We start from the raw sequence: 27,695 nt of genomic DNA, 5'->3' as shown, positions 1-27,695 counted from the left end.
CGGCTCCGTAACCGAGACCCCCGAGCAAATTGACAGCCAACCAAAAGTCAATTTCGTACTCCATCAAGAGCACCCAATAAACCCCCATTAGGGGCAACAACAGCGGCTGGGAAAAGGGAAAACTTTTTCGGCAGCACACAAAAACCGACTGAAAGTGACCTCAAAGTGGAGCGTTCAATGCGTTGCCAGTCACTCAAAGACCCACATCCCCGAAACGCTCCTGGAAAACCCCCTTTTCGAACTGAGAGTAGAGTCGGAGACTGGTCAACCACAAAACAAAAGTAACAACGTTTACAACTTTTTAGATTAGATTAGTTTGCTAATAACAATTAGTATTTGTATTTTATGCTGTTAGCCAACTCGGTATCGCACTGGGATTCAGAACAAATGTTTCTCCCTGTTGTTATCTCCCTCTCTTTTTTATGGTCATTAGCAAATTAAGTTAGGAAGCGGAGGACTCGGATTCTGGAGAGATGGATAAACAATATGTTGTCCATGAAAGTTCAATAAAAAAGATGTGAACTTTTATTTGAGATTTTAAATCTCTTTGCTCGCCAGTAATGGATTTACATTTTGAAATTGGAGAAGTAAATACAGACATTTCATCCGCTTCAAATAACATAACTTCAACATAATAAGTTTATTTCAATTAAAAGATTTTGTTTTTGGATAATGCTAATTTAAAAGCAGCTTAGCTATTATCAGCTTTGGTATTTGCCATTATGATTTAAAGGAAATTCCATCCTTAATTCGGTTCTTTAATCACATCTTTAAGAATTTAATTAATTTATGAAGCCTAATTAGGGACGAACATTTGACTTAATTTAATTGTTTTAGAGCAATTCCGATTCAATTCTTTATGAATTTAACATATTCAAAGCATTTTATTTTATTTATTGCCGTTAACCAAATTATAAAAATATCTAATCTAATCCAAGTGCAATAGATAACAACTTTACATACACTTGCAACAAAAATAGATTTTACCAAACCCATCAATTGCTTTTGTTTTGCTGACATTTTATATTTTATCGCTAGACTTCAGAAATGTAGTACATTCCGAAAACCAGATTCCCCGTAAAATAATATTTAAAATTGATAGGCTTTGCCCGGCGATTAGATGGGAAAGTCGCTGGATGTCGTGGTCTTTGGGTCGGCGAATGTCGAGTACATAACGTAAGCCTAGTGTCGGACAAGAAAATCGATAATTAGCCAGATAAATACCCCAGATATGTCGCGGAGCTGCCCAAACCCGGAGAACTGGTCGCCGGAACGCACATGGAGACCTGTTTCGGTGGCAAGGGGGCCAATCAGTGTGTGGCAGCTGCCAAACTGGGGGCCTCCACCGCCCTGGTGGCCAAACTGGGCAAGGACGAGTCCGGCAATGGTTACATGAATCACCTGAGGAACCAGGAGGTGGACGTGAAGCACGTCGAGCAGGTGAAGGACAACCCCACGGGCATGAGCGAAATCGCGGTGTCCGACGAGGGGGAGCAGTACAAGATCAACGTGGCCGGGGCCAATGCCTTCCTCACGGCCAAGGATGTCACCCGCGCCAAGAAGTCCTTCCAGGCGGCCAAGGTGCTCCTCTGCCAACTGGAGGCGGACATGAATGCCACCATGTGCGCGATGCGTCAGTTCAAGGGCGTCTCCATACTGCAAATGTCGCCCCTGCGAAAGGACATTCCCGCCGCCATGATCAGTTTGCCCAGCATCTTGGTGGTGAACCAGGAGGCAGCAGCTCACCTGACCGAAATGGAGGAGGTGCAAACCCTCGAGCAGGCCCGCCAAGCAGCTGGGATTCTCATCGAGAAGGGGGCCAAGAGCGTGATCATCACCATGGGCGACCAGGGAGCGGTCTACATGTCCAAGAGGAACGCCGATATGTGCACTCATGTGCCGGCCTCCGATGTTCCCCACTTGGCCGATTCCTCGGGGGCGGGTGATGCCTTTCTGGGCAGCTTGGCCTATCATGTGGCCCGGTTCCCTAAGCTGACCCCAGAGCATCACATCAGTGCGGCCAACTCCTGTGCCGCCTATTCCCTGGGTCGCCGCGGCACACAGCCCAGTTTTCCGGGCAAGGAAGGGGCCAAGAATGATCTATGCTTTTCAACGCCCACTTTTAATGTCATACCACCTCCGAGTGCGGAAACCGAGAACGAGCCTGAGGAAGGAGCAACCGCAGCTCCACCAGTTGTGGAACCCGTACCTGCACCTTCACCCGAAGAACCTCCCGCCGAAGAAGCAGTTGTTGAAGAAGAGCCACCACCGCCACCACCACCTCCTCCAGCAGAGGAACCTGTTGCTGAAGAGCCACCTCCACCACCGCCTCCACCTAAACCAGAGGACGCTCCCAAACCCGTGGAGACTTCTGACGAGCCACCTGAACCCACAGAGAAACGATACACAAACGTGAGGGATGCCGATGAAATTGAGAAGGTGGAGAAAAGAAATACAGAGGCTCCTGCGAATAAAACTTGAAAATCTAGATTGTTAGCTGTGCAAATTAGCTGTGATCCCATTAAAAGCAAAATTTACTTGTTAAGTAATTATCAATTTTAAGCAACATTTATAAATAAAAACATTCTAATCAATCCAGGGGTATAATCTAGAAATTATATTCTTATTCCAAAGTGTATAAGGTTGGGAAGGTTGTTAATTGCAATTTTTCTATACTCGGTTTGTAAAACACATACAATGAAATTGTAATAGTTTTTCTTCACAAACAATATTTTTAGGCTGACTTAACAGGAACTAAAAATATATCTAATTTTTTTCCTTACCGGTATTATAATAATGACTGTGATAAGCTCTTACCAAAGAAAACTCTTCTATCGGTAGGTTTTTCTTCCGCTTGATATTCGAAATTTTATTATGTTTCCACAATAATAAATTCTTTTAATTATTTACTACACATCTACTTAACTGATTTCAAGTCTTCAGATTTAAGACATGTAAAATGTTTATTTCTCAATCAAAGTATCCCACAATCCTTCATATTCCTCAATTTCCATTGCAGCAACCAAAGTCCCACGGATGAGAGCTCCGTCAAAATGGAACTCATGGAGACGAACAGTCCGGACTTGATCAAGGATCAACCGGATGCGGACAACATCAAGATGTTCGTGGGGCAAATACCCAAGACTTGGGACGAGACCAGGCTCCGCCAAATGTTCGAGCAGTTCGGACCCGTGCACACGTTGAATGTGCTCCGGGACAAGGTCACATCGATTAGCAGAGGTGAGTCTCAGAAGATGTAAGCCACGGCACTGGGCATACAAATGGGCGGATTACTCGGGGGGTTCAATGAAATTTTACAATGTCCATCAATTCTGGGTCCCCGGGCTGTGCGGATAAACATCAAGTAATATGATTATGCTGATGGCGAACCCATCAACATTAAAACCTGCCCCCAGCACAGGTGTTGAGGGCAGGAATGCGGTGTTGGCCAAAGTTTTAGCCGGGGTAATTGGCCATAATTGTGCGTGTATAAACGGGAAAAACTTCCACATACACACAAGAACACACACACTGGCTGGATGCAGGACATGAGCATGTTGCTCTGGTTAATTTTCGGCTGTATTAGAATAATATGCGCATTTGCTTGCAAACTTTCCTCGAAAGCGAAAAGGGAAATTCCATTATGCATATTTATGGTCTAGAGGGGTTGATCCTGGCCATAGGTGTGCGTATGGGTGGATTAATCCTCAGAGCAAGGTGTTCGAGCACGGCTAACTCGATGAAAGCCAAGGGAGGAGTGTGGTTTATGTGGCTGCGAGTCGGAGGAGGATTATAATTTAATCTTCGTAATGGAGCAGTGGATAGTTTAGATGGGTCAGCAGAGGCGGGTTGTGTACCAACTTTCAGGAAGTTCCGTAAGTAATCCGATGAAAATAAGTGATAGCACAATGGAGAACTTACGAATATTATCAGAAGGGAACATACAAAATAAAATTTATTGAATTAAACTAAGCAGAAACAAATAAAACACTTTTAAGACTCAAAACTTAAACTTTTAAATTAGCTAACAATTAAATATATATTAAATATATACAGAAAATCAAAACAAAAGGCAATATTGAAAATCATATGCATCGAGTTTCTTGTCCATCTAATAGTATGCTATATTAGAAATCACATATATTTGCTTATTAAAAATGACAGTAGAAAAACTTTTTTATTTATTCTAGAAGATATCACGTAGCAGAAATCAAGATTTTATTTTATTTATAAAGGTGCTTAAACTATATAAAAATAATCGTCTTTTTTCGGACTTCCGTATTCAAAATATAGTGTTGCTTTCTTTAAAACCTATATAAGCAATCTCAAAATTCTTATGAAGTCTCTAGACTCCCCTATAAATTAAAATTTCTTCGTATATTAAACGATCCATGTTGATTCGTTTATCTGATAATTATTTGTAATCCCTGTCAGATTTCGCTTTATAAAATGGAACCAGAAATTTTTTTTATTTTGATTAATGTTAATTTATATATTACTAAAGCTCTTTTATAATGGAAAATATTCACAGCTTATCGGTAGCCAATTAGTAATATTTTCCAACGTCAACCTCACAAAGTCCGTAGTCCCATAGTTTTTGTCCTTGTCCCATTTGATCCGCATGGCCTGCATGAAGCGCTCGTCCCGTGTCCAGAAATCTGCATGACAATATAGAGCCATATATATCTAGCTTTAAGCCTCGGACTAAATGTTCCGGATGCATGATGAAAAGCTTAAAACAAGTAGTTATCGAAATAAGAGCTTAACTTTGTAATGGTCCCAGTAAATAATACTCAATGCATCCGGTATATATATTATACAGTATATATATAATGTTCGTTATGTATCATATGTTCTGTGCTACTGTCTATCGATTCGTTTGATTTGTATTCGATTTGTATTCGATTGTTTCATTTTCGTTTGCAGGGTGCTGTTTTGTCACCTACTATACAAGAAAGGCCGCCCTGCGCGCCCAGGATGCGTTGCACAACATCAAGACCTTGGACGGGGTAAGTACCTCCCAACACACTACACCCACTCACCCACACCCACACCAACACCCACACCGACCACCAATACACACCCTATACCATCTATGTAGCTTTGAGTTCTGCCCGTTTTCCTGTTCTCTGTGTCCATGTATGTGAGCATTTCTTTTCGTATTTGCGTATGTATGTGTGCGCGTGTGTGTGCCTTTCTTCGTAGTTCCCATACACCCATACACCCATAAACCCAGTACAGTTACTGTTTGTGCGCCCTTTTGAATAATACAGCTTGAGAAAGTCAACCGCTTGCTACCCGATCGATCGATGACATACTTTCAGCGCATGGTTTTTGGGGGCGGGCACGGGGGTGCAGGGGTGCAGGGGCTCTGGTGGACTATTGGTGTATGGCCAACACAAAATGTAATCATCAGTCAATTAGTGGATTCAATTATTGAGGACAATCTCATTGTTAACGTATTAAATGAAGCGTTCCACGCACAAGCAAACACACTAAGATTGCTGGGGATTGGATCAGCAGGGGCAGGTGGTGGGTGAATCAACCGATTGGATGTGACCATGCACAGTGGTTCAATATTCAAATGAAAGTATCCTGTAATAACTGTATAGTAACCCTTAGGATAACACACTTAAATGCAGTAAAATATCTCTGTGCGCTAAGCCAAGATCTGATTGTGGCCCTTGAAAAAAAGTAAGCACAATGCCATAATTGAGAATTTATATTCCATTTATAATGCTTGAAAAAATAGATGACCATAAGCTCATCTTCCCATGAGGGAATCTGTAGAATGAAATATAGTTTACATTTTGTTAAAATGCACTATAGTTATATAGATTATACCTCTTTATTGTGATTAAAAGTTACAATCACAAATAAATAGGTATAATCTAAAATAAAACAAAAGTGCATCTCAACAAAAAGATTACCGAATTCCGTTCAACTTGAAACCACAGTTGGCACTCGCTCCATCATTTACATATTCAAATCGTTAATGGAAAATCCATATAGGAACGTTCGGCTGGCACTAAAACAAGGACCCCAACTCACACAGGCAAACAAGGAGTTTAAGGGGGGAATAAGGTCCTAGCCAAATGGCGCCACGTGTGTAATTGTCAAAATAATGACCACATGTGTGTGTGTGTGTGTGTATGTTTGCAAGGTGGATCTTTGTTTGTATAAGTAAGTGCCTGGTCGTCCAGCTATGCGTCCCTGCGAGGGTATGTGTGCTGCAGGGTGTGAGTGTGTGAGCATGTCTGATCCTTTAATGCATTTGGCAGGCTGCCCTCAACGGAAAGGACATCGATGTCGACATGGACGTGGACGTGGAGGTCCTCGTCAGCTCCGAAGCTACTTAATTTACCTGAAATAATCGATAGGTAAACAGACGTTAAAATGCCCACATTCCCACACACACAGAGGAAATGCCCAGCTTGTCAACGGCCACAATAAATATTTTGTTTTGAACTGCCCACTTTTCTCGGCCCTCCTACTTTTCTCCCATATAACTATATGTATGTGTGAGTGTTAAGTGTCCTTGCCAAGCGTTGTCCTTTTTCTCGCTCTCATTTTTTCTGGCACGTGTGAAAAGATACAGTTGCAAGTCGGACAAAATGAAGGAGGGGACAGGGTTCAAGTGAAAAGCCCGAAAGTATACTATGAACATTTATTTGAAAATTTTGGCATAAATGTAAGCGAGGAAAGTTTTTAAGATTCTTGCAAATTTGATGAGCCATGTTTTTGCATATTGAATAATTAAATTCGGGCACTCAATAGAAATTGTTTTACAAGCTCAATTAATTTGGGCATTTTGTAGTACATTTTAAATTTTAAATGAATATTTTTGAAATGAATTTAATCCATTTTTTTTTTTAACATTAGTAATAGTCATTTTTCAATCAATTAAATCCTTCTTAATCAAACAAAGTTATTTTCAGTGTTCCAAACCACTGCTGGCATATTTAAATCAAGAAAAAAACAAAAGCTAACCACAATATTTTGAGAGCTAATTGACAATCAGAGAAGGACTAAAAAGTAACTTGCTGCAAATCGCATTATAGCCTCTATACCATTAAATTGAAAGGGTTTTCCATTCAGGATTTGGCCAACACAAACAGAGACAAATACTTGGCCAGATAAATATGTAGGCATCCACACTAGCTCGATCCTGCGAGACAGACAGTTAAATGAAATGCCAGAAAAGAGCAATTCAGATTGAGGCAGACGGCCATTTTACTCATTCAACTGTCAATTTTGAATAATAGAGGAGCAAAATGGCGCAACAATAAGTGGGAAGGGTTCAAGGATGGGCAAGTCGGTGGCTGGACAAGGACTGAGGACTACGGACTACGGACCAAGTACCAAGTACCAGAGGCGGTGACATTTTCTCGTAATTTGTGCAGAAACCTTCTGGCTTTCCCCCGTTCGGTTCGGTTTTATTTGGTTTGAAAAAGAGATGCGGGGAGGCCTCAACCCGTAAGCATTTCATTTCAATTTGCTGAACATCACTCAGTCATTCAGTCACTTTGTCCGGGTTTTGCTCCCACACGCCTCTTCTTTCGCCCGGGCAATGGGAAAAGTTTCCTGCAATTGAAGCTCCATTTTCTAATATCGTTGTAAGTATTATTATTATCATTTCCGCTGCTCGAACCGTTTGAATGAAAAGTTAATTGAAACCAAAGTAATGGCCACTGCCTGACAGGACCCAGTAAAAAGGACCTGGGACCTTATCGGTTCGCACGACGAATGTAAAATAAATTGAAAATTTGTTAAAAGCATCGCATTGAATTGCATTTTTCAAGTGCTAATGGCCACGTTAATGAAATGGGCTCTTTGGTTCCTATTTGTTTCGCCCACTCTTTTTTATCCGGCTTCCTTTTTCCGAGCTATTTCATTAGCGCTTTCCACTTGCATTGAGCCAAATTTAGGTCTGATGAGATCAAACAACTCCTAAATAATCGAATAAAATCATTGTTTATTTAAGAAGAACTCTGGTCGGTTGTTGGTTTAATTTGTTGATGGTAGAGTAAATATTACGAAAGTTTAAAATACCCTGCAATATGAATTCAAGCACAATGCAAACAATAATTTAAAAAAAAATATCTGTCATACTTAAACATTATCAAAATGTTATTTAAAATAATTAGCCATGATTATACCCAATGGAGAATAAGATAAGATATTAGACTTTGATTTGTCTTGTTTTTATCATTATTTTCTAGGCTATTTAAAACTTAAATCGAACCTTAAAATTAAAGCACTTTCTAATAAAAGTTCCATTCACAATTCCCAAAAATATTACCCTTTTTTTTAACAATTCTCTATTTTTTCTCTTTGACAGATGCACCATCCCATTCAGATGAAGCCGGCGGATAGTGAGAACAGAAATGGTAAGTTCCTCTTTAGACTTCGTTTCGGGGCATATTTGTTCTTCCCCCGCCTCTATCTCCCTTCAGTTGATTGCTAGTTCCCGGTTTTTTTTATCAGTGTGTGTGAGCCTTTTGGGCTTAATCACAAGCAAGGATAAGGGGATGTAGTGTCTGTATTTGATTACACAAAACAACACATGGAAAAGAAATTCGAACGGGGAATGCGGCAATGAAAATGAATAATGCTCAAACTGACAGGACGGGTGAAAAAAAACCAGTATGGAGAAGGCTAACTGGCTACAATCCTGTATTAGTTGGATTGTGTGAGACCAATAAATCGATTAGGATATGTGCTGAAAAGAAGAGGGAAAAAGCATTGAAGTCATTCCTAGACAAACGTAAAAAACAGTTGATACCAGCCCTGAGCCATAAAATATTACTTTTAGAAAAAAATGCCTTACGCTTTCTTTGTAGAGACCGCTTTAGAGAATTCAGTGGGGGTGATATACATATAATATTTTACCTCACTTTTAAAATGTTGAATAAAATGAAACTTACAAGCAAAGTTAATTTTGCAATGCTTATAATATTTAGGTTTCTCCTAAACAAGTTAAAAAGAAATTTGAAAAGTAAAAGTATTAGTATATGCAACACATTTTTTTTCTTTATAATATTGAAAATTATGTTAAATTAGTTTATATATAAGGTTATATAGTTTATACAATTGGATTCCTCCTGTTTTAATTCAAATCGGAAAATTGTTTTGTCTTCTCTAACCTATCGCACGATTTGCGAGGTGATTGTCCCTAATGTCCTTCTTGTGTGAATCCTTCTTGCACTCCGCATATGCACTGCGTTTCCGCTTCCGTTTTAGCACGTGTGTGTGTGTGTAGGTGTGTAAGAGTGTGTGCATGTGACTTTGGATTTTCCTGTTGTTCTTAGCATTGCTCGAGTGCAGCGGAAATGTTTAGGGCATCGCTCGCATTCACCTCGGTGTCCATCGATTGTTGTTCCCCTTTGTGTTCCCCATTCTACTCCTTCTTACATAATTGCTTTCCTTTGCTTTCGATTGTGTACAAGTGGCTCAAGAGCCAACTACCTCGCAAAGAGCACTTTTCCCCACCAGACGCCCACTGTATCCCCGACTGATCCAAAAACCATTTGAGCGTATTCTGGCCGCTGCTTTTGTTTCTCCTCGATTGCGTCCGATTGCGTCAAGTGTGTACGCGTGACAAAAATAAATCACAAAATTAAAAATACGTAACACGGAAATTTTATGGTAAATTAACTAAAAATTGGCACTCATCTGAGCAAGAATCTCTCTCGCAGTTCTCTTGGGTTTCCTTTTCGTTTCATCGTTTAATACACGAAAGATTAACAAATATCGTCACTAAAATTAAGATAAATGGTCGAATGTGCGAATACAACAAAAAATTTGTCCAATATTTAATTTAGCGGGCAGTGTCCGTTTCGTTAAACACATCTCAAAATGCACTCAAAAATTAATTGCTACAGCTAGCGATAGAGAAACGAGAATGTGTTCAAAATAAGCTTGAGATAAATAGACTAATTGTAAAACAAAGACGGTTAGTTATTATTCACTTAAATAAAGTGAAGAACATCTAAAAGCTAAAATGATTTACATAGCGAATGATTTAATAATTTTATTAAAACAACTTACATAAACTTAGGGTTATATCAAAGTCAACCTAATGTTTCTAATGTCATCTTTAGCAATTAAAAATTTATAAAATTTAAAAAATAAATATAAGTTTAGGCGTAATTAAGTTTATCGAAGCCCAAGTATTAAAAAATGTCTCCATTAAATTAATATATTGTTTTCTGATAGTGTATTAACAAGAACAAATGCCAAACATTTTCAAATGCCACACAAATTTCGCAGAATGCAACAAGTGCAAGATTCGCTGTAGTACACACAAATATGGACCTCTCTCTCTCTTTCTATATAACTCTCTCTTTCACTGTCCCTATCTCTCACTCTCTCTACCATGGTGCGTGTTGTGCGAAATGTTTTGGCGACACTTGACAAAATGCCAGAAATTCTAAATACTTTTAGCTGCCGTTTGTCGTCGTCTGTGTAGCTGTCCGCCTTTTTAGCCTGCCCTTTTGGCTTGGCTTAGTTGCCGAGTTGTTTAGGACGCCTTATTTCGCTGCTGGTTTTTCCGCCAACTTCTGGCCATCGATTGCCCCGTCTCCGTCCCACGATTTGTCGTTTCGGCCAACTAGTCGCATGCAAAATCATCCCAATTTAATGAGATTCAAGCGAATGCAAGTAGATACTCGATTGCACGATTTTATTTATGAACACAATTTTCGGATTAATGGGCTCAATAATTTGTGAATTGTCAGACGACGACAACGAATCAATTTTCATTTCACCAATTGTGTATTTAGAAATCAAAAAGGCACAATTGGTATATCTTAGTGGAAGAAAAATAAATAGCCTACAATAAATTAAAGCCATTAGACTTGTGAAAAAATTGGATGACATTTATGAATGGAATAAGGCTTTAAATCATAAGTATATTCAATATAAAGAAAAGAAACCTTAAGAATTGTCTGTTTAGAGCTGTTAAGAAACAGTTCAAGTCACAGAAGTTTAATACAAAATAAACACTAGTAAATAAAAAAAAAAGAGTTAATCTTTAAAAATAACAAGGTAATTTATCTTCACAGTCACTTAAGCATTTATTAGTTTCTTTAGGAGGTCAATGTGTAGAGAATGAATGTTCCTATGGCGGTATCTTCAGATCCGAGAATGCATTTTCATGTTTGCAGTTCAGCCCACAGATCTGTGTGACCCGGTATCTGCCAGATACTCAGATGCCGGTCACATTAGCACACTTTTCGATTCAATTATTAAGCGTTCTGCGGGCCTGGCAGCGAAAACAAAGCGCTTTTCTATGTTCACTGAGTCGGCTGCCCCGAACCGCTCTTCAATTGATTTTCGCGCTCCCCGCTTGACGTGATCACCCGTTTAGATACATAGATACAGCCTGGCATCTGCAAGATACACAGATACGGCCAGTATTTTTTGTAGCTCTGATGTTAATTGCTCGCGTCTCGAAACCTTTTAGGTCGTCGCGATCTTGTCAAGTGAGCACACAAAGTTGACTTGGCATTAAATGTGTTAGAAAAGGCGGTTGTTGTTGCTGCTAAATCTCGGGATGGTTTGCACATGAGGCGTGAAAGGGGTCTGGGCGGAGGGAGGGAGGGGTGGTGCCAACTCGTTTGGGAAGATGTGAGAAAGAGGGTTAAGCTAAATGTGCAATGATTTATGTAATGTCACGGCGGCCAAAGCTGCTGTAAATCGTTTAAGTTATTTATGAATACATAATGTACTGTTCACTTGACTAATAAACTGCAAACAATGCGAACTTAAGAGAATTAGTAATCAAATGGCGAACTTTTCCACGCCTTTTTTTCAAATATAAATATAAACCATTTTACATACGCTAAGCGCTGTCTATATATAAAATATATTTAAACTTGTCACATTTTTAGTTAAAAATATATGAAATGAGATTTAATTTTTAGATGAAATATCGTCCCTGTCTTACGCTAGCTCAGAAAACGGTTTGGGCTCCTTGATTTAGTGACTAATACCTTGACAATAGTTAATCAAAAAGTTTTTTTTACGCTAATTATCGACCCTTGGATACTATCAATTCCTATTTATATTATATATTTGTTTCTATGCTTAAAATTAAAAATATCTATATTGTGATCTAATTTAACTGGTCACAATGGATCAACTTAAATTAAACAGAGTGTCAGTTCAGCGAACGTTCGATACAAAAAAAACAACACATAAGGGAAAATTAAATTTGTCTAATTTTTCCTCATGTTGTGTTTTTTTTTATTCAAAAATTATGTGATCTAATTAAACTGTTTTAATGGTATGGTATTTATTAGTTTTTACTGTCCCATTACAAACTGGGGCCCCATTTTTGGGCTAAACATTTATTGCCGAACTTTGCTTCCTTTCTTGTTTTTTTAAGTTTATTTCGCATTCGCTTTATTAAAGCTCAACTAATCAAATATTATGAAATTCATAATATACTCTTCTTTGTCAGTACATTTGTTAGTAGCTTCTTATCCACAAGCGATTTTAAAATCTTAAAGATTTTGAGGAATTTGGCAAATTGAATATAAAGCTTTTAACGCTAACTATTTGGTAGCGTTCACACTTGTTCAATAAATATAATATTAGAATTGAAATTTGTATTTAACCCTTTGACCCAGAGTAAAGCACGATTTCATCACGTCGTATCCGTTCCGCTCGCAGGAAAACCGCTGAGTCAACCCGGCACCGATCGGAAAGAGAGGGCAACACGGTCGCAGAGAGAGAGGGAAGCGCCGGAGCGGGAGAGAGCTACTCATATGTACCGAGAACTGTCAACCGCTGATGACTCCCCAGCAAACATAAATAAACAAACAGCCAAAGGCAACGAGCGTGGATAATTGGCTTTCATGTGAGCGAGCCACAAGTGTCCGCAACAGCTGTTTAGAGAGAGAGGGAGAGAGAGAGAGAGCCGGCAAGAGCGGCATTGCCAGCGGCAAAAGTATCTCTGTATCCACCAAAGTGCAGCGCAATTGATCGCGGGGCGAAGTGCCGCGGGCTTTCAATTTTCAGTCGATCGGTGATCGTCGATCGGGGATCGTTACTCGTTATTCGCAGTCGCAGTCGCGCGCCGCTATCCAATAGATACGTTACGTGCCGTAGTTGTCATTCATTCGCGGCACGATCTCCGTATCTGCGTATCTTAGTGTCTTCCCCGCACTTTGTGGTTGGTCAGCAGCAAATGAAATTCTTTAAATTAAATCTACGCCAGCCGCAAAGTCTTAATTGAAAAACGAAACGAAACGCTCGCCCTGTGCACATATCTCTCAGATATTGATAAACTATTGGCACAGCCAATTGATTGAATCGTCCACATATATGACTCGATATACGCTCATACGTGTGGATTGTACTTAATCATCGTTGATTTGGTAATTGAGAAAACGATTTTGAAATGACAACTGTGCGGTGTGCTAACAAATTGTTAATTTGTTCAAAGGAAATTACTGCATAAAGAAATACACTTAAATTATTGAAAAATGTCTTTTTAAATACCAAGGCAGATGAAACAGAAAAAATTTAGTTTAAATTTGTATTTTTTAATTTGGTTTTTTTTTATTTAACATTTCGCAAGGGTTGTAAATTTTAAACTTTATGTGTAGCAGTAAATAAAAAACTCTGCAAAAAGATAAAAGGATTTTAAATATTCACTTGACCAGCAATTAAAAAACCTTCTCCTGGGGCACTTAATAATTTGAACATTTTTTTAAACTGTAATAAAACGCAGGTTGTCTAAGCTCAGAACTATATAGTCTTTTTATTGGAGCTTAAGAGCAGTGATTAAAACCCAAAACAAGTTAACACACAGCAATTTTCTTTAGAAAGTGTAAGAGCCGATTGGAAAATGTCTGTAAGCTGACACAGATCTGTAAACTAACTCATTCTTTTTTTCTCTTTGGTCAAATTAGAGATTGTTGTCCATTATTCAAAATTTGGTCAACATTAAGTTAATAGCTTTGCTAAATCTACCGAAAATATCGGGCAAGCATACCTCGGACATATTTCAATTTCGATTTCGTTGGGGTGCCCGAAATAAATGCCATTAAAACATTAATTTCCTATGCCAGAACGGCACAAGCGGCCACAACTCAGTCGATTGGATTTGTCATTCGGTTTGGTATTTGCCAAAAAGTAAACACGGCCAAAATGACAACAGAAAAGCGATGAAATCGAAAACGAAAACAATATGCAAAGCACTTCCCAAACGAATAATTAAGTGCAAAAGGGGCAAAAACAAAGCCAGCTAAATAAATTATAATCCCGGCTGCAGTTTGAGTCATTCTCCGCCGGCTTCTCCCAGATTCTCTTCATAGTTTCTCGGCCTCTCACTGGCGAACCGGCTGTGGTCGCAACCAGTTTCCAATTCATTTCCATTATTATTATTTTTGCGCAAAGAAATTAGCTTGTTTATATAACTGAAGTCAGCTGATTGCTGTTTTTGTTTGCAGTTTGTTTTGCTTCGGCCATCTCGCATTTCCATCTTTGTATCTTCAAAAAGCGGCTATAGATTCTAGGCAGCGATTGCGTGCCGTTTGCGATCGAGTATGCGAAGAATGCCAGGCACTGAAATTGGAGAAATTTCGTTGGTTGCGTGTGGAAAGTGCGTTGCATTCTGTGTTGCAATTGCAGTTGCAGTTGCAATCGCATTCGCAGCTGCAGTTTGTCATGTGTGGCACAAGACATTTCTTACGCTTGACGAGCGGTAATTGAAATATGTGAATAATTGCTAGATTTGTGAGCCAAAATGGCAAACGGCATCAAGAAAGATACATGGGAAAGCCGGGGAGATGACAAATGGCCGGGGAAACTCTCCACATGGAGTTGGTTTATAGATGTCGGGGATACCACGGCAATGAAGCTTAAAGATTGATACAGCGCGAGTTTATTTCAGGGAATCGTTTCTCTCAAAAGCTCCATAGTACTTACTTTTCATGCCGACAAAACTTGTTAGCTACTTTAAATCATCTTGTTTTTATCATTGCACGCCGGATACTTATTAAGCAATTAAGTTATTTCTACAATATCAAAATATTTTTGAAACTTTGAACACTAGTTCAGATACTTTTATATCAGTTTTCAAGTTCTGAATAAGGCTAGTTTGGAAATAGTATATTTAAGTGCCTCCAATAAAGAATTATAGTCATATTCAAATATAAAATGCCTGAATAAGTAAACCAGTACTTCGGAAATCTTGACTCCAACTCTTGTTGAATTTACTTCTCTGTTGTCTGCATTTGTGTCATAATTGATAAGTTTCCGTTGAAACATTTACCATATTTCTTAAGCAATCCATAATGCACAATGCTCTTTGCAGAATGAATTGCAATACCTTGGCAATTGTCATTGTTTGAGTTAGAATTATGCATATTTTCATGGACCTTTGTTGCACTAGCACAATGGACCGACTAGTTCTTGTCGGACCTCCAATTAGGTGTAGACAATGATGGGAAAAAGTGCTGTCGAGAACGACATTGTGCAGTGTTCAAAGTGCTTGGAGACAACAATTAATTGAAGAAATCACGCACGCCCAAGGGGCTGAAGGGGTTATAAATTCTATGGAAATGGGGCTGAGGAGGGGACTGCGAGAACAAAGCCGAGGCGCAAAGTGAATGACAACCAATTCCATGATGACTTCTGATGGACAAATACGGCTAACGGGCTCTATGACCCAAAAGAATGGTGAAGCGAGGGGGCGAGGGGGCGAGGCGACATGTTTTGCATACTAACAGTTACAAATTGTATTATGTATGCCCTGCAGTTGTTGCCGCTTTTATGGGATTCTTTCACTCCAATTGTGGACGTCAGGGCCGATCCTTCTCGTTTTTACCCTCCCTTCAATCAGGGAATTTTAATTATTATTTTCAATTATCGAAAATGGCCTGTGCGTCTGTTCGTTTCAAGTGTTTTCGCATTGTATCTGCAGCAGTGGCTGTATCTGTATCCGTATCTCTGTCTGTAATTAGGAGGCGTATTGTTCTATAATGCCACTGCCCCTACGCCCCTTATTCCAACACATGATTGCGGCATATGGTTTGGTTTTGTTTTCCCTTTGATTTTAATTAAATTTTCAATTTCATTCAGCGATAAGAAGGGAAAAACAGTCTACAATTTCCAAAAGCTGCATTTGCCCGAAAAATTACTCTTCAAGAGTCAGCTGACAAAATTGTTTCTAATTTTCTGCTGAATTGTGATCTCGCTTCTAAAGCTTTTAGCTCTGAGCTGTTAACTGATAAATTAAACAACTGCCTTGAATGATCCAGACTGTAGCTGGCTGCTGAAATGCGAAACGAAAGTAAACATAAACACAAGGTCTGTGGCATCTCTCAGGTAGACGTTCCATCCCAGGAATACGAGTATTTATGGAAATAACGTACATAAGGAATATGACTCGATCATGTAGCAGATGCAATGGCAGGCTTAGCCAAGAAATGGGAGACTGAGAAGCTCGGTTTTTTTCAAATAATATTTCTTGGGGATGATCGTTATAAGGTTAAAAGAGTAAGATTGAATTCAACCTTAACCAGTTAAAGGAATCATATTCTTTAATTATGTTCTATAAACCTCTATAATATAAGTAATTTATATTTCTCGTAATAAGAAAACCTATTGGCCATCAATATTCGATTGAATTCCCTCAGCGTGCACTTTAAAAACCATTCAATCTTCATAATTTTCCCATTTTCCCGGCACAGTATTCCCCAGCACGCGGTTCTTATTGCCATTTTGACACAAACCCGAAAGGCAGCGGCAATAATGATATTTTTTTTTGTATTCGAACTGTTCGCTTCTGTTGCTGGTGCCTTTGCTTTGACGTCGCCATGCGGCTCATCGTGAACTGAGTACACAATGGCTAAAGTACATACCATATACAACTACAACTACAAAAATCAAGTAAAATAAACCGCAGAACGAAGCGCAAAAACGGCAGCGAAAAAATAAGCGTCGCCAGCAGTTTGTCACTCAATCGCCCAGACATCAGTCGCGTTTTCGGATCGACTGCGAAAAAACACAGCGCCGAAAAATAGCAGAAACAAATCGCTGAAATTCTCAACGAGTATCTAACAGATACTCTCAAATCGGAGACGTGTCGCCGTAATCGGAGAGAATTCAATAAAAGCGTTTCGTGAGTCAAACGGAAATTACAATTGCCGCGCACGCGCGTGTCAAAGTTAAAGTTCAAGACGAGCGATCAATTCCAGGTATCTTTCGGATCGAGATACTCTGCGACTTGCAGTCATCGAAAAACTTAAAGAATACGCAAATTAAGCGCATTTTCGAGTGTGTAAATCAGACTTTGAAATGCACATAGCATTTGCATAATTAGTGAACGATAAGATCCTAGCTTGACTCGGTCGACAGTACAGTGGGCACTGAGTAAAGGTTATGGCTTGTAAGGGAATGAAAGGGAAAACATATTTCCAAGGCAGTCTTAAATTAAAATAGAACATTTTTTGTTGCGGTCTGAATAAAATGTTATTAATTAATGGCCTCTATAGCCACTTGCCACTGCCAGTACATATCGTGAACTTGTTGCCCAACTCTATTTACCTGTGAAAATAGCCTCAGTAATCGCGTAGAATATAATTCAATTCACACTGAATACAGAACAGCTGATGGGCTTTGAAAAAATGGGGTAAAGGGATGGGTAAGGCCAGTGTTAGTTGGCAAATATAACAGACAAAAAAAACCGATTTCCGATCCAATTGGCGTTCCGGTCGAGTGACTCGAGTGTGTGAGCTTGGAGCTGGGTGTGTCAGCCATAAATAGACTCGGATGAAGGCTGTCGATGAGCTCTGCCCCTCCAGCACCCTTCGCCACCTCTCACCTACAAGGTCAACCTTTATGCCTTAACTCAGCATCCCATTAAGCTGGATTAAATATCTCTACTCCATAACATAAGTATGCGCAAACACGTAGAATCAAAAGTCCCGACACGTTTGTTACATCTTTAATACAAATTTCCACTAATTGTAATCCCATTTTTCTTTCACGTAACGCTTTCTGAAACGAAAATGAATTATTGGGATGGGGAAAACTGTCCCTCAGAAAATAATCACTCAAGACGAAGTCAACATACGGAAATTGTCACTTGTCAAATTTTCTTTTGGTTTTCATTTTTGAGGAGCCTCACACGAGGCGAACGCCACAGAAAAGAAAACCTGAGTGCAGGCCGTATTAAATACAAAATGTCAACGGCTCGTCAAAACCTCAAAAAATTGAAATACGTTTTTCGACAAATTTAAAAATATTTAAAAATGTACACAAACAATAAAAATGTGTACTTAATAATAATCAACTGGAAACATTTTAGCGTTTTGAAAGGCACGTTTTTAGCTTATATCTGTAAATTATCTAAAGGTATATTCACTGACCTTAAGCCAAGTTTAATTCAGTAGACCTCCTACAACTACTACTAAAAAACATTAAGACTTTATAAAAATCCTCATTTAGTTCGATTTTCTTACTGTGTAGAAAAGTAGGCATAGTAATTGTTCAGTTGTGTATAATAAAAACCTATGGTGGCCTTTAAGAGAAATATTTATAAAATTTAAGTAAGGCATAATGGTGTCATGATCCTTGCAAGCTTTAAGTTTCGAAAATTTACCCATTTTATTAAGAATTACATAACTTGTTAACCAATTATGCTTAAATATACCTCAAACTCTTCCGCCTTACAGTTTTCTGAACCTCAAATTCACTTTTGATATTCCTCGAAATAGAAACCACCACATATGATTTTATCATGCTTCGAATGGCCCGCTTATAATGGAAAAGCGTAACTTTCCGCTCTGAATATTTTCATTTAACAGCAATAATAACAACAACCACAATAAAAACATCGGGCAACAACAACAAACCACATGAGGTGCTGTGGCAGAAGCAAAGTTCAGAGTGTAAATGCGAAGTTTATGTGATAATTGCGAGCAAGTTTGTTGTCAAGTAAATTGCACCTCGAAGCGCTTGGCTCAGCAAGATAATAATATAAAGTTTATAAAAAGTGGGTTAGAAAATGTTTAAATTCAAAACTTCAAGCCGACTAATCAGCTCACTTAGAAAAAAAATTACTGCACAATTTGTATTCGTCTGGAGTCCAGCGAAGCGTTAACAAAATGATTATGAAAATGTCACAACGGCCCACGTGTATATATAGTAATAGCCATTTGGGCGACGAATCAATTGGTTTCGCATATGTCGCAACCATCAACAGAAGACTGTTCCACTTTGGGGCACCTGCAAAATGGAAACTCTCGTCAATATTTGCACTTTCTTCTGAGTTACATTCCAAGAAGAGGGAAACGGCCGAGCGGCGGGGAAACTTGTCTATTTACGCATATTTATGTCTATATGTTGGCCATGTACAAACAAGAAGCCATCAGCTTCGACATCAGCCCCAGCATCATCATCATCATCATCATCTTCTGTAGGCAGTCTGTCAATAGACTGGCAAACGTCAATTTCAGCTGGGTCAGAAGAAATTGAAAATAGACAGTCGGTAAAGGTGTTGAGGGGAGAGGGGCACATTCGGGCAGGGAAAACTACAAATTAGAAAATACGAGTACTCCAAGGAAATTTGAAAATTTCACAGAATTCGGAAACGACCCAAAGCCACAAAATCAATTCGAACTTATAGCTTTTCAAACAGTTATGAAATTTTCAATAAAATGGAAATCAGTTTTAAGGGTATTTCAACAAATTTTACTTTGAAAGACATGAAAATTGGGAAAATATGAATTCTGCAATATTGGCCATTGTCTTATTGCACTTTTGTGCTATCAACGTGAAATCCTATTTTTTAAAAGTATTATATATTGAAATATTTGCAGAGCTTAACAGCACTTCTTTACATTATTGGTAACCCATTTCAAAGAAAAATTTCACAAATTTCAGCTTATGTTTGAGTTGTTTAAACTTCAAACATAAATACTTTTGTTCATATACACTTAAACCAAACGTCATTTGTAAGCAATTTGTAAATAACAATAGGAAATTCTTTCAAAAATTTTGAAACTTGGATGAATCGATACATACATAACAATGTTAAGCCCAAACTCAATTATGTTACTCAATATTAATAGCGGGCGAGCGGAAACTTCCTAGGGGAATATCCGAAGTTTCAGTGCCAAACAAAGTTTCTGTTGTTTCTAGATAAATAAGCTCAAAATTTCACAATCATATTGTTCGTATATGTTTAGGTGTCGAACAGTTGTCGGCTTGTTTAGTTTTCCAGCTCGAAACTCCCCGCCTGGGTCTCAAGTTACTTATTTACCGTGAGTTCCTTCTCATTTATTGTATAAACACAGACATTCGTCTCTTTCAAACTCTGCTCAAGCTGATTAGAGCTTCACACAGGTGTTATATACACATAAAGGTAGAAAGCCCAGCAGATGGGAGTGGCTTAGTGCTAAGTTGGGAGAGTTGTGCATATTTTGACACAGGTACAAATTTCAAAATAATTTAAATGTACTGAGAAATATAAGGTATATCTTTCCAAGCGTTTCCCGCAATTGAAATTTTTGAAAACGATTATTTTATATTTTTAATGAAGCGCAGTAAACATCCTAATAAATAATAGTGATATTCTCCACAAAGTGCCATATGAACGGCAATAAAAATTGTTTAAGCGAAAGCAGGATGGATTAAAATTTTTTTTGTTTATTTGCTTTGAATTTTTCAATGATTTTTGTATTGCTTGCGGGGCTTTTTAACGGACATTAAATGCAAAATCAAACAACTGCGCTATGTGATCACCATAATAATCGTAACAATAAAAACAAATATGGTCCATCCGAATGGACAACCCGTACGGGCGGGTCATGTCCGTCCCATTAGCGCTCGGTGCGTTGATGGGTAATGTGCAACAAATTGAAAGTAAATAACACAGAACGACAATAAAAAATACTGCGTTATTGCAAAAGGCAAACTGCACTCGCCGGACAATATGGCAAATTAATTAGTTATACAAAAATGGTAGACCATAAAACGCTGTGCTAAAAAAGAGTTAAGCGCGTGTGTGTGTGGCAAATAAAATTCAAATTATGCACAAGTGAATAATTGTGGCATTTTAATGGCAGCCCTTGCTAAAATAAATACAAATAAAATATTACCCTTCGTTTTTAATTTAGCCCAGGAGGCCCATAAAAAAGCAAAGCAAAGTTTTAGCTAGACAAAATTATTTGAACCCTTCGACCTTTTTTTCGTGTGTGTGCTGGCGCCATCTAGCGCGCAATAAATAACATGAAAAACCCAAATATCATGGAATGCAGCAGTTCCTTAAACAACAACAGCAATATCAACGGAAACGGAAGTGGAAATGGAAATGGCGGCGTTAGCGAGCAGCGCCCCCTATCGGCCAAAACCCATGCAGCATCTCCACCGCCCGTCAGCAACAACAACAACAACAACTTGATCGTCCGCTACAACAAAATGAGCCCGGGCAGCTCCTCCGCGGACTCGTCGCCGCCACATCATCAGCAGCACTCGCCCCCACCGATGCACCACCCAAACCACCCGAACCACCCTCTCCACCCGTCAGCCATGTCCACAAACATGGCCACAAATGGCCATCAGTTGTATCCGGCGATAACGGCAACGTATTGGCTGCCGCCACCGAATCCGGCGCCATATTTAGTTCCAGGTAATTAGTGTTACTTGCACGGACCAGCGTCCAGTTAAGCCCAGTCGGTCCGAGCACAGTGGGGTCTCCTTAAGACCGACCCGCTTACTGTAAGTTAGTTTTATTATTATTTATTATTATTTTTATTTTATGTGGCATTACCGTGATGTCTTGTAAAGTTGGTGTATATTAATCAAACATTCCAATGGAACAGATCAAAATTATTAATTTTGTTATCTTTTGAAATATTTAAAAATAATTACTCTTTGTTATAAAGTCTATTTTTATATATTTAAACCTTTTTCCTTAAATAATAGAATTTTTTATAGAAGCTAAACATCTAATAGATAGCAACCTTAGTGCTAGAGAAAAATAACGATGTTGCAAAAACCTCAATCAAAACAAATCATATATTTTTTAATACCAAAAACGCTTATATTTAAATAATAAAATGTAAGTGCTTTACGTTAATTTGACCAGTTAATTTTGCCTTTTTATATAATTTAAACGAAATGATTTTATTAAGTTTAATCAGATGAACAGAAGCGATATTAGTCGATGACATTTTTATCATGCGCATCTGACAGCTTACCTTATTTACAAGTCAATTGAAAAGATAAATAATTCACGAGGCTGCCAAAGGCTAAAAATGTATGTTTGATATAGCACCATTAAAGGTTGCAATTTTTTGTAGGCAAATAATTAATTACACTTCTCCTGGCGACGTGTCGTTTTTAATGACCGTTCACTGTGGCATCTATTGTCTAAAACTCATTGCATTTCTACGCTTTGGCAGCGGAAGCGCGTCGCCTGCAAAAACGTTGCAAATTATATTTTCGTGTTTATTGTGAAGCTCGCGAGGATTACAAAGCCAAGCGGGTGGGCGGACTGCCCGCTAGGGGGCGCCAACAGAGCACTTTTCCGGGGAAAACAAGGCGGTGAAAAGGGGCGAGTGTTTCATGTTTCGATGCAAGTTTCGTGTTTTTTTCCCGTGCTTTTGTTGGATTGTCGTGTATTTTATTTCCTTTTCGCGCCAAGTGGCTAAATGTTAAACCAATGTGGGTGTGTGTGTGTGTGTGTGTGAGGGTGGGGGGGGGGAGGGGGTTGAGGGATTGAGGAGTATGTAACGCTGGCAATTCGCTCCCTTTGTGTGCGTGCCTGTGTGTGAATGTGTTTGTGTAATTTCATTTGCAAACGCCACTTGCTGGGCGGCTAATTAAATTTTAGCTTTGTCAAGGGACTTTTGAACTCCCTTACAAGAGCGGATAAAAAATGGTAGATGGTTGTGGAGGATGGTTGGGTGGGAAAAACCATGGATGGATTTTACTATTTGTTCTTCTCAGCTTGGCTGGGTTTTTTTTCGGTTTTGGGAACTCAGTTCATTTTGGTTAGGCAAAGGAATAAATGTTATGAAATTAACATAATTAAATGTTTCGACTCCATAGCTTTATTTATCGTGTTTGGTTTAGTTTTGAAGGAAGGAATAAAAAAATATTATAAATTAGGAAACAACATACAGATTCTAAACAGAATTCGAAGACATTAATCTCTCATTAAGATTTCAAAGTGCTTTGCTGTTTCTTATTATTTCATTTTCCCAGACTCTATTAATTCAAGTTCGTTTATATATTGCATAACTTCAACAACCAATTCGTGACTCATTAATTAGCTCAACATCGCTAAAAGCCCAATCAACTAGCAACTGGAACTTTAATAAATTTGATATGGCTTAAGGTTTTTATTTTTAGACTCCACCATAAGGTTGAATACAATTTTGAATATTTTGTTAAGTCCACAGAGGAAAGTGACTTTACCTTCTGATGCTGCTCCTTGCCTCCTCCTCTTGCCACTGGTTTCCTGTCTGGTCTCTGAGATGTGACAGTTTCTTGGATTGCCTCGGGTCACACGACTTTTAGGGTCTTTGGGGTTCTCGGCTCTGGCGTTGGCATGCAAAAGCTACGTGACATGTGGATAGTTGCTGTTGCAGTTGTTGTTACCACAGCGAAACGTGTTACATTTATGTTAACGCATTTGCACACGTTAAGTGAGAGAGGGAGAAAATACATTTATAATGCCCTGCCGCAAATTCTGAGACCCACAACCTTATGTAATACTCACACACATCCATCCAGCTGTTACACTTCACTTTTGACTGACAGCCATTTTGACTAACACGCTCTTTTCTGGGTACCGCCCGAGTCACTAGATCTTGCCATAGAATTATTATTTTCCGTTCGACACTCGCCTGCATCGAATTGTTCTCGGAATACATGCACTTTATTTATTTATAGTTTTCTCCGTCGTTTGTTCTTTATTTTTTTTTCGTGTCCGCTGGTGGATTCCCTTTTGACTGCTTATTTATCAAAGCTTTTACTTTGGCTTTGTTTGGTCACAGTCAAAGTCGGACGCAAAGTCGAAGTCAACAATTCATTTCGCATATACCGCATAGATATGCAAGTCATGTGCCGAGTTAGACGGCAGACAATTGATGGGTTAACATGGGGATGGTGCTCTTTTTCTGGTGTTAGGGAGTTACAAGGAAGACGAAGAACCCCCTGTCAGCAGTCACAATCTGCAATTCCCCAAACGCTGAGGTAATGTCTGGTTTCTTGAAGCTTCTAAAGGCTGAATGCAAATGGGGGAAATGAGAAATGGGAATATGGAATATGAGCAGTTACTGTGGTTGAATATTCAGGGACTATCCATATGCCACAGAATTGTAAATGTTAAAACACGATGATAATTTCATGATAATAATGAGAAATGTAAAGCTATAGTATAAAATTCACAAAAACTTGTCCTACACTAAGCAAAAGTATAATTTTCCAATAGATTTTGGTGTACTGATATTGAATATGTCCATAAAGCTGTTCCTGTACGTCGGTGTTTTCAGAAAACGGATTTAAAACACTTTAATAGCAGGCGAAAAAAAAATTATAAGTTTTCAAAATGTTAAAAGAGCTATTAGCGAATGAAATTGACGACCTCATTTCCCATATATTTTTTAACAACTTTTAAATGAGACAATGATTCCAAATCTTAATACTTTAATTATGTTAAGGAAATAAAAGAAAGCCTTTTTTTTTAGCAATAATACAATAACATCAACAAGATTTGTTTAATTTGGGAAAGTACATAATTAAGAATTCCTACTTTTTGGATATAAAGATCAGTACTTTAATTCTTAACGCTTAATTATTTATTTATCTTTTGCTCTGTGTACATTCAGTCTTCTATATCTTCCTCACTCAATTCATTTGCAGCTAATTCCCAGCGAACTCTTAGGCATTTGACAATTGGCCAACGAGGCCCAGTTTCGCCCCTTAACCCTCTGGCACCCCGAACTCCATTCGGCAAATCAAACATCGAATGTCGGGCGACAAGTGACCAAAAAGTTGAACAACGAGTGAGTTCAACGAACACCGCAGAATGAGCAGCAGCCACAATTTTGCATAGACAATGCACGAGAGCAACAAATGCTGAATGCGTTACAGTTCAATGGCGGCAGAAAGGGGTGGGGCACGGGGAAGCACAGGGGCCACTGAGGGGTTAAGGGGTTCGGTGTTCGGTGTTCGGGGGTTCAATGGGTCGCTTGATCGACATCGACTGAACGTCCCATAAGAACGAAATGAAATTCTGTCGCGACAAATACACAACAATGCGGAATACGTAATCAATTGATTCGGATGTGGCAAGGGGGCAACTCAAACAGATACACTCGTATCTGAGAGTCGTATCTGCATATATTTACATGTGCCCCGAAACAAAGCGAACTCGAAACAATCGAGCATTACAATTTTGGGTGCAGGGAAATGCAACCGATAAGCAAACTTTCTGGCAAATTCGCATTTATTGCCTATTTATATGAGCAATCGGCCGTAGAAGTATCCCAAAATATACTTACACACATTGAAAGGCTATCTTTGGGCTGCAGCATCAAAGTCCTTGTGCCTACAGCACCAAAATCCTAATGCAGCTTGCCCTTATGGAAGATGAATTCCGCCTCAGGAATTTTAAGCTAATTAGATCTGGAAGCTACAATGTGCCAGGAATGCCTTATAAGCCCGAGCTGGTAGAAATTGGTTGTGTGCCGAGGAGGCGATAAAGATGCCTTGGGAGGATTATGGAGAATGCCATTCGCATTAGTGGTCAAGAGACTGAGGAGCTAGACATTAGCCCAAGATTGAATTTTTAATTCTATCAACAAGTTGCATTGTGGAACGCCTAAGAATTACATATATTGATTTAAATAATCACATTTTGATTTGATTTAATATATTTACAATGCAATTCCGTTAAAAGGCTTCTAGGCTAGACACTTTATATATGTGTATTAAATCAATTTATTTGCTAGTATTATAAAAATAATTGATTTTCTTTCGGTAATAAATTTTGTTAGTTATGTATTCAGAAACTAATAACAAATATTGATTACCATAGACAATTGTAAATAATAAAATGACAGATAATGTAACTACTCAAAACTTTCAAATATTTAAAGGGTTTTGTTTATTTGTAATCTATATTTATAGATAATGACACTATTTCTTAAAAACTGTTTATTATAAGCACTCCCTGACTACAATTTTCTCCCAAAGTAATCACCTTAGGCCATCCCATTTTGTTACCAAAGATCCCAAACTGATTATTATGCAAAGCGCATTTGGAGGCAGGTTAAAAAAGTACAAAAAACAAAAAGCAGCTCAAGGAACGAGGGACAAGTTGAGATGTTTTACGAGTGTCGGGTAGAAGATTTGAGCAACTTGTTGGCAGATGCTGACTGACTGACTGGCAATCAAAATTACCTTTGACGTGACATCTCACAGCCGCAAATATGCAGAAACACCTGGGAACGCCGGAGAGTTGGGGTAGGAGTGGAGTGAATCTACGAGATTAAATGTGCAGCAAGGCATGAGCTATAAAATGACATAAGATACGACGTCAAAATGTATCTTATGAATGTCTGAACGCCCCCTCCCCAACAATAACCACGAAAACAAAAACGTTTATTGTCTCCGGAGCACGTGCGTCATAGAACCAGTTTGCCAGAGCCCGAAACAGACCTGGCAAATAATGGGATAGCGAAAAACGTAATTTAATTTTAAATTCGAATTCTAAATTAATCATCGAAATGCAAGCAGGGCAGCTTACTTTGTCAGTTATTTCGATATATTCGGCTTCGACCTGTCCGAAATGCAATTCCAAATGATTTTCTGCATTTAGCTGACGTATTAGTTATTGGTTATGCTGTCAATTAGTAAACCAATGTAAGATGGGGAATCTTAGAGGGGAAATTCAACGCCAAGTGCACATTTTGCTGATTGATGTTGGTCAAGTGGTTTTTCATTAAGTCATTTCCATGTTCCACTTGAGACTGCAACTTCTTTGTAGTTCCATTTCAACAATCTCCAAGTGGAGGCTCTTGCCAAGAACTTAAGAAAAATGTTGATACATAAAAAAATAATACAGAAGCAATAGGAAAAAATTAGGAAATATATGTTTATGGACTGGGGGACAGCCCCCTTTCTCCATTGCACTTTCAGCTTTGTTCTGCCCTCATCGCTCGCTCCTCCGCTCCCCTTTCTCTGCTTTCCCCCCAAGCATTTCTCATCTTCAGGGCAAGTTGCCAGTGAAGCACTTGAGAACATCATCAGGGGACTGGGGCGGAGAAATAGGATGGAAAACATTAGAATAGGAATAGCCGCTGGCAGCGGTAATTGAATGAAGAGCACAAAGGCAGCCAGAAACGGTCATCGAATGGCTACAAAAATAAAAAACAAAACAGCAACGAAAAATATTTCACAAAAAATCCTTAGTTGGATAACAAAACCTTGAAATACTCTCAACTCTCTAAATTTACTACTTACTATCGCACTTTTACTTCAGTGCTCTAATCAGTTATTTTATTTTATTAATTGCTTTTTTACACATTTCAAACATTTTATTTGTAATATCTTCCAAAAGTATAACTCTAAAACCAAGTACATAAAAGTCGTTATTTAAATGCTTTTATAATATATAACTTTGTAAACTTTTTACTTTTCTTAAAAAAAATTCCAATATTTTT

At 38.7% G+C, this 27,695-nt stretch overlaps 2 protein-coding genes across 9 annotated transcripts in view; both read left to right on the top strand.

Moving 5' to 3' along the window:
* LOC108050586 (CUGBP Elav-like family member 2) overlaps positions 1 to 27,695 on the top strand; it is a 59,984-nt gene that overhangs the window by 9,305 nt on the left and 22,984 nt on the right. For 3 of the 8 annotated variants that reach the window (XM_017132320.2, XM_017132321.2, XM_017132322.2), the window contains exons 3-5: positions 3,020 to 3,240; positions 4,927 to 5,009; positions 8,342 to 8,390. In XM_017132320.2, coding sequence (XP_016987809.1) covers positions 3,020 to 3,240; positions 4,927 to 5,009; positions 8,342 to 8,390 — 353 coding nt within the window. Of the gene's footprint in view, positions 1 to 3,019; positions 3,241 to 4,926; positions 5,010 to 8,341; positions 8,391 to 12,961; positions 13,386 to 13,661; positions 17,138 to 21,137; positions 21,650 to 27,695 lie in introns of those variants that run through there. The other 5 variants (XM_017132327.2, XM_017132326.2, XM_017132323.2 and 2 more) reach the window with 5 other exon arrangements.
* LOC108050588 (ribokinase) lies at positions 1,041 to 2,594 on the top strand. The gene is made up of 2 exons (XM_017132328.1): positions 1,041 to 1,176; positions 1,230 to 2,594. Exons 1-2 carry the CDS (start codon positions 1,121 to 1,123, stop codon positions 2,479 to 2,481), a joined length of 1,308 nt encoding a protein of 435 aa, XP_016987817.1. The 5' UTR covers positions 1,041 to 1,120; the 3' UTR covers positions 2,482 to 2,594.

This window comes from Drosophila rhopaloa, unplaced genomic scaffold (assembly GCF_018152115.1).
Source record: "Drosophila rhopaloa isolate 14029-0021.01 unplaced genomic scaffold, ASM1815211v1 contig_2, whole genome shotgun sequence".
In the NCBI taxonomy this organism is placed as follows: Eukaryota; Metazoa; Arthropoda; class Insecta; order Diptera; family Drosophilidae; genus Drosophila; species Drosophila rhopaloa.
This window is presented reverse-complemented; position numbering and strand designations above follow the sequence as displayed.

Excerpts from the sequence above, each read along its gene's own strand:
- LOC108050588 (XM_017132328.1), top strand. The coding sequence starts at position 1,121 with ATGGGAAAGTCGCTGGATGTCGTGGTCTTTGGGTCGGCGAATGTCGAG. Across the intron at positions 1,177-1,229 it reads GCGAATGTCGAGTACATAAC|ATATGTCGCGGAGCTGCCCA; the intron begins GTAAGCCTAGTG and ends TAAATACCCCAG.